Here is a 17,054-nt window from a genome sequence, read left to right as displayed (position 1 = left end):
CGCAGGGGAGAGAAATACATGCGAGGTGGGAGAGTGAGAGGGGGTGAGACAGAAGGGAGAGAAATACATGGGAAGAGGAGGGGAGAGGGGGCTTGTGAGGTGTGAAATGGGGGAGGGCGTCTCGCAATACCGCTGACACGGTGTGGGGGGGGGGGGCCTGCTTACAATGTTTGTCCTGGGCCCCACGATTTCTGTTGCCGGCCCTGCTTTCATTAGTATCTGAAAAGTGTTGATCCTGTTCTACATAAGTAATTTGTTGCCAACTTGATGTCCAGCTGTGTCATTAAAGATTTGCATCTGTTTCAATTGCATACTTATGTATATTCAGATGTTAAAGATTTGGAATTTAATATTTTGCCGTGGATCTTATTACAAAACGTAAGTTCTCTTTACACTTACAGACTTGATTGTTATTGCTATACCGCTCATGTCCTCCACAAAGAACGCATCTACTGCTACCATGAACTTACAACATAACTCCTTGAATGCTGAATACTGCAAATTTTCACGTTACATTATTTATTCCTGTCTATAACGTTAATATTTTCCAAACCCCTACACAAAGCAATTTGTTCAAGTACATATAATATATGTTTATTCCAAACTGTAAATGTAATATTGAGACATTTCAATACAATATGTTAAAAAATATATTTTATGAAAATGGACTGCCTATCCCTTTTTTTCCCAAATTCTCGTTAGAAGTGTGCAAATTTGACTTTTCTAAATCTCACAGTACTTACTTACTCCATAAATCCAAACTTTGGATTAAAAAAATGTCAGTTTGGAAGTTGAAGAAAATGAGAGGGAAAACATTCCTCATTTCTTGTGTCAGGGAATGTCTTGCTAGCTCCAATATTATACATCCAATAGTGGAGAATGGTGCAAAAGGAAATACTTACAGCAGGTTAAGTCTCGGCTTGTTTAAGTAACATGTTTACACAGTGTATATAGTTCATCAACAGCCTTTTACAACATGCCACTGGCTGTTAAAATATGCAATTCACAGCAAAAGTTCTCTAAGGAATGAGTGACCTTTCACGTGTGTGTGTGTGTGTGTGTGTGTGTGTGTGTGTGTGTGTGTGTGTGTGTGTGTTGTGTGTGTGTGTGTGTGTGTGTGTGTGTGTGTGTGTGTGTATATATATATATATATATATGTGTGTGTATGTATATATGTATATATATATATATATATATATATATATATATATATATATATATATATATGTATATATATATGTATATATATATATATATATATATATATATTATATATATATACTGTCATTAAGGTTATGGTGGGTAAAAAAGGTGACAAAAACCCTCCACAGTAAAGCATAAAGCAACTGTAAATATTACTGTATGTTCATTTGCATGTCTTAGACAGGTCTGCAGACCTGTCTAAGACATGCAAATGAACATACAGTAATATTTACAGTTGATATATATATATATATATATATATATATATATATATATATATATATATATATGTATGTGTATATATATATATATATATATATACACACACACACACACACACACACACACACAGATGCAGCCACGAGTATTAGAACTCTTGCCTTGGAAATTCTGGGGCAGTCTCACAGTAAATGCCTCAACTTGCCACAACATTTCTGTGAGATTCTTAATGGCCCATTGGATTAACACAGCAGGGGTCCCTGCAGTCCCATTCAAACTGAATGGGACAGCAGGGACCCCCGCTGTGTTAATCCTATGGGCCATTAAGAATCTCACAGAAATGTTGAGGCATTTACTGTGAGACTGCCCCAGAATCTCCCAGAATTATGTATGTATATATATCAAAAACGAATAGACAATACATATATATATAAAACTACATTTAGGGAAAAAATTTTTTGATGTGCCCATCTTTTTATTTTTTTCTATACAGTGACTGTGTGGTACTTTGATAGTAGCGCCTATTCCAGTACTCTGGTTTTATTTGACTGGTGTGTGCCCCAAATCCCCCCTTCGTTGCTATTTAAATATATATTTATGTCTACTTTATTTTATATTAAATCATTACGTTTCGCAAAACTGTACATGCACAGCTGCCAATGTTTCAGGGTTCCTGTTTGTAAGGCTACTGCACTTCCTCGTTAAGGCTGCATCAGTTTTGCTAAATGTTCTCAGCACTATCCTTTTATAAGCATATTTGGCACCTAAGGATGGCTGTCATATGTGGTTGCCACAAGTTAAACTGTTCAGGGCTTCATATTTTTTTTCTATGCAGTGAAACTAACCATTCCCATCTGTGACATCTCAGCATCTACTCCATTGGTTTCTGAGGTTATCATGTATAAAAAAGTAATAAACTACAACTAGATGATTTACAAACACGTTGGCTGCTCTTTCATTTGTATGTATTGAAGAAAAAAAAGCTGCTTTGAGTAAACCCCAGTTTTCACTCTGTATTGCTTTGAAACCCTAATTCTGTCACAGTTCTAGGCTGTAATATACATACAGTATAGCCAAGTAAGGTAAAAGCATAGCTTTCTGGATTGGCTACACGTACTCATAGAAGACTTTGACACAGTTCAACAAGTTCCTAAACTACTTTCCCAGTATTTTTATCTGAGTAGCACTGAGATATTATATATATATATTTTTTTTTTACATGCATAAAAAAACTGAAGCAAATTAGTCATTAAAAAAATAAGCATTCAACTTACAGGGATGCAGTTACACTTCAATTAAACACGGCTGCTAGAAATATAATATACACCAAAACAACTTGCCCTTTTGAGGGAAATTACAAAACAGTACTCCAAAAAATATTTTTTTTGCTACTCCAGTACTTGTCGGCAACACGGTGAAATAGACAGTACATTTTGCTAACAAATCCCAGTCCCGTGTTTTGAACCACTGATATCCTATTAAAAACGAATGAATGATCGATAATTACAAAAGACAACTTCATAAACAACGTTGCATGTTAAAGCCCTAAATAGTTCAGTCACTTACTGCCGACCGTCAGCTATTCGTGCTGTGTATCAGGCATATGATACAAATAGGGATGGTTTGATAGTTATTTGATGTGAGTTACTGCCTTTTTGTTACGGTCTCTTCATAGAAAAATGCCTGCCATTTTGGTCCCAGATTTTGAGTCTGTTAGAAAATGTACATTCATGTTTGGTCTTCTAATCTTGATAAAAGATCAAGGTTCACTTCTGGGAAAAGAATCAAAGTAAACAAACAATATATTTTACAGTTGATTACAATCCACTTCATATATTTGCACATATTGTACAGCCCATTTTAAACTAAAGAAAAGCACTTGGTAGATAATACTATATATTATATATATATATTTAGACTCCATATCAGCCCTCGAGTGTAGTGTTTCTTAAAAGCCCACATTTTCTAAGGCCACTAAAATAACATCTGCTCAACGTTTTAAAATGGGACTCCTAATCTGGTGCTGCCTTATATGAAGTAATTGTTAGGCCTCCATTGCTAACATGGGGATCTGTTTCACATCTGTGCAAACAAGATCTGTGTTTTCCCCCAATCCTGTATTCATAGCTGTTGATATCCAATATTATCTTGAAATTACATTCACAATGAGGAGGAGCTCTGAGAATAATCTCTCAGGATCATACTGTCATATTTAGGAGATGATGGGATACAGAGAGCTGACTCTGAGACTGGGGAACTAGGGGAAGTGCTTTCTGAGTCAATGGAGTCTCTAAAAGGAGAGGGAGGAGTTAAAGCTACCAACTCCTCAACATCTTGCTTTACTACTGTTGCCTCTGAAGTGCTATCTTTGACGCTGTCAGTAGAAGAGTTTCTGGCAGACTGTGACCCACCGTTAAATTCGATGGCAGGAGCTGGCTGGATCTCTGCAAAGGTGGTCATGGTTGTAGGAAGCTGAATCTCTCTTGGGATCAGGTAGGAAGAACAGAGAGGAGTGGGCACCATTGGTCCTTGGGTATTTGCCGACAGCATCATGGAATTTAGTTCACTGATGTTAGCAGTAAACCGGGTCACAACACTACTGATTTGGTCCATAAGAGAACCTTGAGAAGAACCACTTCGTTGGGCAGTATCGGAATGAAATGAAGGAATATCGTCGTCTGTTCGGCTTACTGATGCTGCTCTCTGACTTATAGTACTGATTGGTGAAGGAGTCTGTGGTCTGTACTGCACTGGGTAGTGCTCTTCTGCTTCTGAAACATCATAAAGCATTTTGGCACTAGTATCTGGGAAAGCAGAGCTGCTGTATCTATTCTCTGTGCTGCTTTTAGAGAAGGGCTTAATAACAGCAGTTTGATTTGCATTCTCCTTTTTCTTTACATGGACAGAAAGCCGTTGCCAAAGATGATGACTTCTGCTGCTCTTCTCATTCTGTGCCCATGTAACAGATTTTCCATTAGAACTGAAATAGATAAAAACATATATCCTTAAAATATAAACATGTTTTTCGAAGACACTGCCACCGTCTCATTTATTTTATACATTATTCTCGTATCAAGTTCGACACATTTTCTGTTTTATTTCCCATGGTAAGTACTCAGATCTGAATTAGCACCTATGTTATGTATGGGCTTCCATTTAAGGCATCTAACATAGGATTCAGGGGTAGATCCTCCGAAGTGCACTAAATGAGGGCAAATAATGTTATGTTAATTAGGCAACAAACGTTATCTTGCCTTCATTTAATTGGGATCCTCAAAGCTAATTATATGCATAAATATAGTCTGTTAGCAAAACCACCATTACGTTACCTGTTTTCCAAAACACTGCACATACGCACTGGTCAAACTTTAAGTTGCGTTATTAACAGAGATTTTCATGTGTTTAAAAGGTAATGCAAATCTTGTTATAATTAAAGATGGGTGAATTTTTTTGTCAAATTTTGAGCTGCAGAGGATCGGACGGATTTCAGCAGATCAATCTCAAAAAGGGTGATTCACATTTGTGAAATTTTTATTATTATTACCAATACATTCCGCGGATTCCACAACCTGTCAACGGATTTGTATAATCCAATTTGTGAATTCAGCAATCTGTTGGCGGATTCTTTAAAAAAAAAAAATTTAAAAATCCGTTTGCGGATTTTACACTTTGAAATGGATTTTGAGTTGAAAAAGCGAGAATATCCGGGAAACGGATTTGGTCGGTTTCGCCCATCTGTAGTTATAATATGAGAAATTTATCAGTTTTACACTTATTAACTTTTCCCCTGAATCATATTGTTTGTAATGTAATAATTACTGTATAAAGTATGGGTGTACAATAATGTATATCCATCTTAATTTATTTTAGTTGTACATTAATATAAATGAAATATGAATTTATATTGTTGAGATATGTATGGCTATACATTATTGTACACTAATATTTTATAAAAATGCTGTGAAGCGCTATGTACATTAATGGCGCTACTGTCCCGGCCAGCTTTATTCTAAATCTTGCCGGGTGTATCGCGGGCTGACAGCGGGTCTTTTCTCCGCTTCAATAGATAAGCGCTAATGGCGCTTATTATTGAAAGCGCCCGAGGTGCGGGAAAACCAGCCAAAAACGGCCAAAGACAGCCCGCGTGCCGTCCGTGGCTATTTTTAAGCCGCGGAGGCAGCCGCATTAGCATAAAGCTTGCCGGCACAGTATATAAATAAACACATACATACATACAGTGATTATTACATTATACAGTATACCATATTAGTTGACACAAACATCACTTTAATCACTTTAAAACATGATATAGTTTGTGATGTGTTTCAGACATTTACTGTATATGATCCATAATATGTGTCTTTGTATGGTTAAGTAAAATACTCATCACGTTGCTTTTTGGCTTTTAGGCTATTCCCAGAAATAACTGAATGATAATCAGGGTCTGGATGTGAGTAAGGGCGGCTATGGGGAATGTGCCCAATATCATAGCGTTATTATTATGTACTAACATTTAATTTAGGTCTGAGGATCTCCTTTGTTAGGTAAACTACTCATTACCATATGATTTGCATATCAAGAAGCTTAAGGTCCGTTAAAATGTACGGCTCTGTTATTTTTAAGGAAAACGCCAGCACATCGCAGCACTAAGTATTTTTGGGGATACGCGTTATGGATACGTTAAATAGAGATAACGAAACGTTAAAAAAATGTGCGACCTTCTTAGGATCTGCCCCTTAGTTTGTACATGAATTGTTCACTTTTAAACGCATATCTGATTCCTCATGTATTACATTTTAAACAGAAATGTTGATCACCATAATCAAATCATCCTACAAGCCACCAATTATGACATCACATTGTTGACATATTAAATGTGTGTATTTAATCTGGGGTACCTTATCAGCACGTGCATGAAATACCACATTGCTCTTATTTATTTCTTGAAGGTACTACAGTACATTGTTTATATAAATCTTAAACCACTGGATCAATCAACAGGCAAGAGGCGAATGTACCAATAACTACCCATACAATGCCATATTTTTTATTGTCTTAATAGTAATCATTAGAAATATTACAATCTCATCATATAAGCCATATTCATATTACTTCTTGAAGTGTACTAAGGAATATAATATAGTAGGGAGCCTGAAAAGCATCAATTGAAATATGAATATCATAGTTAAATATTATGTGTTGCATCTTCACATTAAATATATTGTTCAAGTTAACTCCAAAACAGATGTCTCTAATTAAATGACTAGCCCCCATCCCCCCGCCCCCCCACCTCCCCCACCACCTCCCCCACCACCATCACCAGTATGCACAGATCTGCAGGTTAAATGGTAAACATGTTACCTAATGTTACTCATTTTACATACCATAGGAAGCCTGGAATTAAGTACAGATGGTTGTCAACCTTCAATGTATAGTATTATACATTACAGTACATTGGCACGCACCAAGATAAAACATTATTAAAATACACACTTTAAATAATAAACACGTATACAGTATTGTTGATTTTTTTGTCCTAAGGGCCATTTCATTATTTGAGATACTGTACTTGAGGTCAGCCTCACTCCAGCAGCTGAAAAACAGGGGTGCTCAATTCCAGTCCTCAAGACCCCCCAACCAGTCGGGTTTTAAGGCTATCCCAGCTTCAGCACAGGTGGCTCAATAAGTGGCTCAGTCTTCGATTTGTACTTGGGAACCAGGTGGTTCCGGGACCTGAGTACTGAATTTACCCTGTTTTCAGTTATGTGAATAAAATAGTACGTTGAAAACATTTTGAGAAGCATTCATTGCTGCTTTAATACTCATGGGGAATTGTTTCCCCTTCCTGGGATCTAAATTTGCCGGATTCATTTAGAAAACTAGCGTTTCCATCTCTACATCTATCCCCCTATTCAATATGGAATAAAGTGATAAACACATTACTTCCAATGTTTTAGTTTGACTAATAATGTTTCACTTTGAGTTGAAGGAATAGCTTAGTGGTAAGAAGTCTGCTTATGAAGCAGATAAACCAGATTTTACTTCCAGTGTTAGCTTTGCTTGTGAATTTTGGAAAGTCATTTAATCTCCCTGTGCCCTAGGCACCACCAGTTAGTAGATCTTTGAGGCAGGAACTCATCTTGCCTGTATATATATATATGTGTGTGTAGAGGTATGTGTAGAGGTATCTGTACCGTGTTAGCCGAGCTTAATAATACAAAATTAATAGAATATATATATATATATATATATCTATATATATATATATATATAGATATATATATATATATATATATCTATATATATATATGCAGCATTATATATATATATATATATATATAAATATATATATATAATGCTGCATATATTGTTCACTTATTATATATTTATACAACATGTTTACATATATACAATATATATATATACAGACTGAGGCTAAGAATGAGATACTCTGCAGCAGCCAGCACAACAGCTAATAATACAAACATTGACAATCACCAACAGCAGGACTGCACTGTTAACCTCTCAGACTACACACCTAATCAAGCAGAGTCCTCGGTATTATCTAAGGGTCTCATATTCTGCCCTACCAAGCCTATGGACAAGATTGAGCTGTGCAGTGACCTGGAAGAATTCTTCAGAAGGCTGCGTCTTAAGGAGTTCTTCCACAACAGACACAACCAAGATTATGCCAATACTGCAGAAGGAGAGCCACTGCACATGAGCAGGGAGAAGCAAAAATACAACGGGATCCCACAAACTGGCGCAACCCCACAATGGACCGGTACGTTGAAAGCTTCAGACACAGAGCCAAAACCACCATCCTGGACAAAGCAAGGAAACAAACATATAATCTGACAAAGATGGAGAGGAGAGCCATAGAATCGCTAAAGGCCAACCACAACATAACAATCAAACCTGCGGACAAGGGAGGAGCAGTGGTCATAATGAACACCACAGACTACCTGCGGGAAGCGCACAGGCAACTCTCTGATTCAAAGTAATGCACCCAACTGCAGGAGGATCCAACTAAAAAATACATGAGAGAACTCAACAGGATCATTAAAACACTCCCGATCCGCACAAGAGAACAAATTCTGGACCTGATACCAGCTAACCCAAAACCTGGCACATTCTATATGCTCCCTAAAATTCACAAAGAAGGTAATCCTGGGCGACCTATTATCTCTGGATCTGGCACACTTACTGAGAATATTTCTGGCTGGGTGGAGGGCATTCTAAAACCACTTGTCAGGAACACACCCAGCTATATCCAGGACACCACCGACCTGCTAAACAAACTGAATGCCATTGGCCCCCTCCCAACAGGAACACTACTAGCAACCATGGATGTAGAGTCACTTTATACAAACATCCCCCACGAGGATGGGATTTCAGCCTGCAGATACTTTCTGGGACCGCAGGAGCCACTCACAGAGACAGTGACTAAATGCATCGAATTTATTCTGACCCATAACTACTTCACATTTGGAAATGACACATACTTCCAGACAACCGGGACCGCTATGGATACTTGGATGGCGCCACAGTATGCCAATCTGTTCTGCGCAAAACTGGAAAGTGACTTTCTTTCCACCTGTCACTTGAAACCCCTTACATACCTTCGCTACATCGATTACATCCTCCTGATTTGGACCTCTGGCGAACAGGACCTCCTACAGTTCTTTGACAACTTCAATACGTTCCACTGACCATCAACCTCAAACTCACCCATTCCCCGGACGAAGTACATTTCCTAGACACCACCATCACCATAAAGAACAACCAACTACAGACTTCTGTATACCGCAAACCTACAGACAGAGCCAGCTATTTGAGGGACAACAGCTTCCACCCGACACACACCAAACATGCAACCATCTACAGTCAAGCCATACGATACAACCGGATATGCTCCGACACAGCAGACAGAGACCAGCGGATTAAAGCCTTGAGACCAGATTTTATAAACCATGGATATAATCACAGAATTGTAGACCAGCAAATTCACAAAGCCACCAGAATACCAAGAAGTGATCTCCTTGAATACAAACAGAAAGAGACGAGCGACAGGGTACCTTTGGTGGTCACATATAACCCAAACCTAGGAGCCCTACGCAAGATCGCCAGGGAACTACAACCCATCCTCCAGGAAGATACAAGACTGCAACAGGTCTTCCCTGAAGCACCTTTATTATCATACAGACAACCTCATAATCTCAAGAATATTATGGTGAGGAGTAAAGTATTCAGCAGTACAACTGAATGCGGGATGAAACCATGCCAGGACGCAAGATGCAAAACCTGCGCAATGCTCTACACAGCGGACACAATACAAATACCACACAGGAATCGGGAATACAAAATCAGAGGAAGGTTCACCTGTTCTTCCAGCAATGTCGTGTACCTCATCATGTGCATGAAATGCCCAGGGGGCTGCTACTACATAGGTGAGATGGGGCAGGGGCTAAACAAGAGAATGAACCTGCATCGCCACAGCATCACACGCGGAACAAGAGACGGTCCTGTCGGCGAACATTTCTCTGACTCTGGCCATAATATGAATGATCTGAGGGTTGCCATACTCAAAGGTAATCTTAAAACACAGAAAGAGAGAAGGTTGCATGAATACAAATTTATGCAACTGTTCGGGACACTTAGCGGTGGCCTAAACAGAGATCGAAATTTTATGAGTCATTATTGACACAAGTGAACTCTCTTCCCATGAGCGCTAAAGGCCATGTCTGTACATACTGTGCTATATGTATGCACACACATCTGTCTCTTACACATACAAATACTCCTTGTTTTTCCATTCCTGTACACCAATAGGGACCACATACAGTAGTATCTACACACACTTTTAGTTATGCTACAATCTCTCACATTTCCACACCTACCCACACCATTAATTTTAACTCCCACTCCATACACACCTTTTGTAAAGCACTGTATACACTGTGGGTTCTCCATTCATTTATATTCACACAAATACACACACACACACACTCTCACATCACTAACTTTGAGGAACCATTTAACACCTCTAGCCATAAATCACATCCACACCGGGGGAGGGACAAGCACAGATAACATTCCAAGAGACACTGTTTTTAAGTATACCCTTTGCTTGCTTCATTCATTGTAACATCGCCGGAAGAAGAGATCAGAGTATCTCGAAAGCTCGCACAAATAAAAGCATTTCGTTAGCCACAGAACGGTATCGTTTATTTTATTTTTGATTATTGAAGCTCGGCTAACACGGTACTGATACCTCTACATATATATATATATATATATATATATATATATATATATATATATATATTTATATATATAAAATGTCTTTCAAATCACGCGCTAAACTGAAAAAAAGAGGTAGGGAAAAGGCTATTAAATAAACTGCCCTTCAATTATTTAAGAGATTTGTCACTAGGATGATCTACCAAATATCTTCAAAACTGTCAAATTGTAGTTGGCTAGCCCTACCTACAGTACAGTTCTTTTAACTTTTAAAGGACCACCATAACGGTTCATTACAAATGAAGCTGTACAACAGCTTTTGCAAGTTGAGTTGACAAGCCACATAACTAATTGAGGTATATTTGAAGACTTGTGAGGTGTTTTAAATTCTATACAATTGAATCTGCAAAGAAATGTTGATCTGTTAAAATATACCCCTGCTTGCAAACAACTACAGATGCAGCAGCCGTTATTCGAACATATCACGGAGCCGTTTTCGCGTGCGCTGTTGTACTCCACGCGGCCAATCACGCGGTTGATTTGTTTGAATTTCATGGATTCTGATTTCTTTTGGTGCAATTCTTCGCGTTTCCGTGGCAAAAATGAATGAATTGTAATGTGTACAGTACAGTACTGTCTCAATTTGCAGGTGTTTAAAAACCTGAACACTAAATGCCATTTTCTGCACTCGATAAAACATGAGTCAACACATGGTAATGACGCGCCATGACATGGGTATTCAGAGGTATCAACGCGTGATATGTTCGAATAACGCCTGCTACATCTGTAGCAAATAGAAAAGTCATTAGTATGTTTAGATAAGAGCATTACATTTGGACTGTAATGTTAAATGCCTTTTGTAATGTCTTAAATGATGTCATTATCTCGGGTAATTTACTTGTGTACAAAGAAACAGAAGGAGATATGAAACAGTTACATTAAACATTTTTAGAGCATGGCCAGGCAAGCTTCATTATGTTTCAACACCACATGAAATGCATTATAAATATTCTGCTTAACAGTGGCAAGTGATACAGTACATTCTATATAAAAAAAATCAATATGTATACAAAAAATAGAGTATATTAGTTTAAGGAAACAATGACATTAATTAAAATGACATTAATTAGTTCTATATAATTGCTTAGGCTTTACCATGATATGAATAACATGTTTAGGGTGCTATGATTCATCAGGAGGTAAAGTGGAGGTACAGTTATATATATATTATATAGGTATATATATATATATATATATATATATATATATATATATATATATATATATATATATATATATATACTGTAGTCGCATGCATGTAATTTTGCACCTGAATCTGCCTTTTTACCGTTTTATAGAACACATGGAGCAAATGATCAGTACCATCTTTAAGTAGCTTGATTTACAGGTTTCTTATACTTGACTTGGAGAGAATAAAAAATAAAAAGTTCTGTAAATTAGGTCATATACTGTGGCATGTTGCTACAGTACATAACCATTGAATGTGCCGGGAGTTACATTGTTTTATAAGTAAGTGGGTAGTCACTGCAGTTGTGATACCTAATTATATATTATTTACTCTGCAATTGCAATCTAAATACACTGGTAAGTATATATTAGTGTCAAATACAATGGTAATTGCAGTGAAGATGTCATCCACACATTGGTAACTGAAGTAGCATATGAGTTTAATGAATCAAACATGACTAACACTGTGGCAAATAAATTTGTCCAAATTGCAGATTGCTGCTGGCTCCAAACACAATTGCTATTATCCTTGAAATTCTCTCCTGACCGTCTTCACAAATCATTGTCGCCTGATTACTTATTACCTTTCTTGACATTCCCAAATGACTTTATTCAGACAGCGTTCTGCTATTTAACACATACGTCAATGGTCATTTGCTGACACAACAAGCATTATACAGATGCGCATCACAAAGAGAAGCCAACAGAGATTAAAATTGATAAACAAGGTCTTACATTCCGATTGGCTGTTGACAATAGGCGTGGGTAGGCCCAGGAGTAAATGAAATGCTAGAATAAAGAAAGTGGATGAATTAATAAATGGCTAAAAAAGATAATGAATTTTAAAACTGCTTGAAAATGCTGCCTATATCGCTTGCATGTTCCCAAAAACATTTGTTGAAATGATATTACACTTCACTTACAGACTCCGTACTATATATTGCTTTTTTGGAGTCTGTCTTGTAAGAAAAATGACATTACTCAAACATGGGAAAGGCAGGGTCTTTAGGTTGAATGTAGGTGATCATCTACATTTTTCTACAAATTAAACAAATCTTATGTTTTTTTATTATTATTTTTATTATTATTATTATTATTATTATTACTGTAATATTGTTTTTAAACTTTTAATGTCTTCAATGTCTCCATACTAAACAGATGATTTGGGATATTTATACATTCTTCACCTGATCTCTTTGGTGGTGAGACTGTTTGTAAATAGTTGTACTATATAGGCAGGAAGATTTTTCATCCTGAGTTTTTCCCCTTTCAGATTTTGTTTGATAAATGATGGCAGCATCATTTGTTTAAAGATATTAAAAAGCAAGAAGAAGAATTAGTGGATAATATTCAAATTAAGAATGTCATTTTTACACAAGAAAAAGTTAAGTGAACAATTCATCATAGAGGGAATTGGATGTTCTTAAAGCCGCAGTCCCCTCTGCAAAAAAAGGTTTAACTCCACCCCCTCACACCCCATCTCTAGGATTAGAACCAGGAGGTCCCTAGAGCTGCAATGGGTACCCCTTGTACCCCTTGATTCCTGAGAAACTTACCGTTAAAATTAGTATGTTGCAGTGCCCTCTAGTGGATGCAAACTGGCAGTATAAATTTCCCGCGTCAATTGGGTCAATATGAAGCTTTAATATTATGGCGGATTTCTAAACCAGGAAGAACCAGGAGTACCTCAGGAACCCTAGTGTCCCCAGAGCTTAAAAGAATGCGGTTCAGCTAATGGGACCCTTAATTCCCATGCTGTCAAAAAAGGGGTGTCTTGTAGGAGAGACTGCTGCTTTAACGAAGACAAGTACATGGATACGTTGTTTTTAAAAAATTGGTATGCTGTGTGTTACTGCCCCTTTAACAAATTATACCCAGGGTAATTTATTTTCAGTTATGGTCTTAAGTAGCATATAATTTGTATTTTTTTGCTTCACACACAATGGGGATTTACTCCTTAATCTCAAATGGATTTAAACCTCATCGAAATAATGAATCCCTTATCACATGTCTAACCATGTAAAAAATGGCTGAGAGAGAGAAAGGAAGAAAAAGACCAAAGCCATTGCTACAACCTAAAAGGCTTTTTCATGTTATATATATATACACACTTGTGGTATACAGAAAAAAGATGATCATGAATGTGCACAGTATGGAGAGGAAGATATGTCTCGGTCAAACAAAACACTTACATCTGGAACGGGTGGCCTGATGAAGGAGATGTGAAGACTGGAAAACAAAAGCAAACTATAAATATGGGAAGTGGAGATGGAAGGAAAAGGGGAAGACAAAAAGAGCAACATGACAGAGACGCTAAGGAAACGGACAACCACATGAAATGGGAAATGCCAGGCAATGGTGTTCAATGTAATTACTTCTGGGCCAGAGTGAAATAATTGAATTTATATAATGCTTCCATTTTAAAAACAGATCAGGTTATACATGCATCATGTTATTTGTGATGGTTTTTCTAGGCCTAGTAACCGTTAGCTGAAAGCTGTTAATCTCCCTCTCACTCGCACTGCAGCTACTTTGAACCCCCAAACCTTTGGTAATTCAACTTGGTATAATGATACTCTGTCATGATACTCTGTTAATTGTTCAGTTAAACTAATTGACCATGTGCCCTCCAAACTCTGTGTGATAGCTGGTGTATATATTTATATATATACTATACATATATTTGAATATATGCTAACTACTTCAACCTAATCTCTATCCCCTGCCGTCCTACAACATCTCTCCCTTTCGCCTGTGCTCTTTGGAACATTCTCTGTCTCTAACAAGCTCCTCTTGCTCAAGCCTGTGTCTAACCTCTTTTTCTATTCTGGTTCATGCTGGTTGCAATGTTGAGAGTGATCCTGCCACAGAGGTTAGACTGGACCACTATTTGGCTATTTCAGGCCATTCCCACACATTGAGTGCAAGGCAAGTGTTTCTTTTTTTATTTTATTTTTACTATTTCAAGCCAAAAGGTACTATACATCTAATACCCCTTGCATCTCATACTGCTCTCCTTCATAATACACCTCTATCTACCCTGGACTCCCCACCTGTCAGAAAACTGAAATTATTTCAGCTATTATCCTCCTCCCCTTTCACTGTGTATAAACTTGATCCTTTTCCTCTCACCTCATCCGACCTCTTAATCCCACTCTGCTTCCTATACGTACACACATTTTCAACTCCTCGCTCCGCTCAGACACCTTTGCCTCTTTCAAACATGCAATAGTTACCTCAATCCTTAAAAACAACACCTGTGATCATAATCCTCCTCTAACTATCACCTCTGTCTCTCTCCTGCCTTTTTCATCAAAGCTTTTTGAAAGCCTTGTCTGTTCACGCTTACTCAATTTCCTCAATGCTCATAACCTCTTGGACATAACCCTTGGACTCACTGCAATCTAGTTTCCAAACTGATCATTCCACAGAAACTTCAGCATCAAAGTATTTAATGGTCTACAGCAGGGGTGCTCAAAACTCGGGGGTGCAGATTTATTTTGGGGGGCAGGGCAGTTACAGAGGCCCTGTGCTCTTCCCCATGGCATTTAAATTAAATGTAGGGGGACCGCCCAAGGCCTCTGTAACTCACTTACCTTGATTCAGCCGACTTCTGGCGACGTGTTGCCATGGCATGACGGTTGATATAAGGTGAGGGCGGGGGGGCGTGAGCAGGGTGGGAGAGCAGGTAGGGGGCGCAGGGCAAAACGTTTGCACACACCTTGTCTACAATACACATTGCGAAATATCAGAGCTCTAAACCCTTCGAATTCCACTTGACCTCCCTGCTGCATTTCCTCTTATCTTTCAGTCACCATTGTTACAGTAGCTCTTCCCCTGTTGACATTGGTGTGCCTCAGCACCGTTCATTTTCTCTCCATATAATCTTTTTTTGGTAATCTCATTAGCTCCCTTGATTCAAAATATCCCCTCAGTGGATAAAACACACAACTGTGTGCTTCCATCCCTAGGCTTGTCAGCATCAACTTCCTAGTCACTGATTGTCTTTCTGCTACTTCATACTGAATGGCCCTTCTGATAGGAAACCTAACATTTAAAACAAAGCTCATCATAATCCCACCTAAACCATGCCCAATTGGTCCATTTACTGTCATAGTCAATATCACTACCATTCATCCAGTCTCCAAGCATGTTGCCTAGGTTTAACGTTTGACTCCTCCCTCTCCTTTCTTCTATCACATTCTTGCTGTTGCCAAATCCTGACAATCTTCCTTTTCCTATGTTGCTCTACAACTAAAACTCTCATGCATCCTTTATTAACTCCCGACGATTGCAGCTTACTCCACCATAGCCTTCCAACTTCACATGCTAGGTAGGTCTGTCTCTGCCCCATCCCTCCTAAAATACCTTAATGACTCCCCATCAAACTCACTTCTCTCTATCAGTGCTCTACATTCTTCTACCTCATCATACAATACATCTCCATTCTAATCTCCCAATATACCTCTTCTCGTCCCATACACTCTGCTGATGATCATCTGCTCTCTGCTTCATTTGTATCGACAGCGCTCTCACATCTCAAACATTTTCACTGTAGGCTCCCAACCTGCGGAACTCCCTAACCTGCCACATCAGCCAATCAACTTCCCTTCCCATCTTCAAGTCACTCCTAAAATCACACTTCATCTGCAAAGTACTTGGTTAATTTAGGCCAAAGGCTATTCCTCATACTCTTAATGCACTTACTTGTCCCCTTAAATATGTTATCTACTGCACTTGCTCCTATTGTACTTTTGTGTAAATCTATCTTTATTTGAATTAGATTCTAAGCACTAAAGGGCAAGGACTCCCTAATTCCCTTAGTTTAATGTACTGTTTAACACAATTGTATAACTTTGTATATTATCTCCCTGTACTGTCTGTATTATAATTCTGTAAAGTGATGGGTACATTGGTGGCACTACAAATATTAACATATATACATAAATACATACATACACTTTCAGCCCTGAAGCCCTTGGGCTAATATTACTAAACAGTGTTATGCCACAAAATATCTAGCCCACTCCCATAGACCATAAATTGGTCTATGTGAGTGGGCCATAAGTGGTCTATGTCATAACACCGCTTAGTAAATATGAGCTTTAATGTTATTTCTGAAATCACTGTTTCCCAGCAAT

At 38.0% G+C, this 17,054-nt stretch overlaps 1 protein-coding gene across 6 annotated transcripts in view; it reads right to left on the bottom strand.

Annotated features, from left to right (window-relative positions):
* Positions 1-1,753: 1,753 nt before the first annotated feature.
* GRM5 (glutamate metabotropic receptor 5) overlaps positions 1,754-17,054 on the bottom strand; it is a 494,822-nt gene continuing 479,521 nt past the window's right edge. For 2 of the 6 annotated variants that reach the window (XM_075592555.1, XM_075592556.1), the window contains exons 9-10: positions 12,649-12,702; positions 3,210-4,402 (exon numbers count right to left, since the gene is read on the bottom strand). In XM_075592555.1, coding sequence (XP_075448670.1) covers positions 3,583-4,402; positions 12,649-12,702 — 874 coding nt within the window. In that variant the 3' untranslated portion in view covers positions 3,210-3,582. The other 4 variants (XM_075592558.1, XM_075592560.1, XM_075592559.1 and 1 more) reach the window with 4 other exon arrangements.

Source organism: Ascaphus truei, chromosome 3, assembly GCF_040206685.1.
Source record: "Ascaphus truei isolate aAscTru1 chromosome 3, aAscTru1.hap1, whole genome shotgun sequence".
Lineage (NCBI taxonomy): Eukaryota > Metazoa > Chordata > Amphibia > Anura > Ascaphidae > Ascaphus > Ascaphus truei.
The sequence above is the reverse complement of the archived record's forward strand: the minus strand, read 5'-3'. Positions and strand labels throughout refer to the sequence as shown.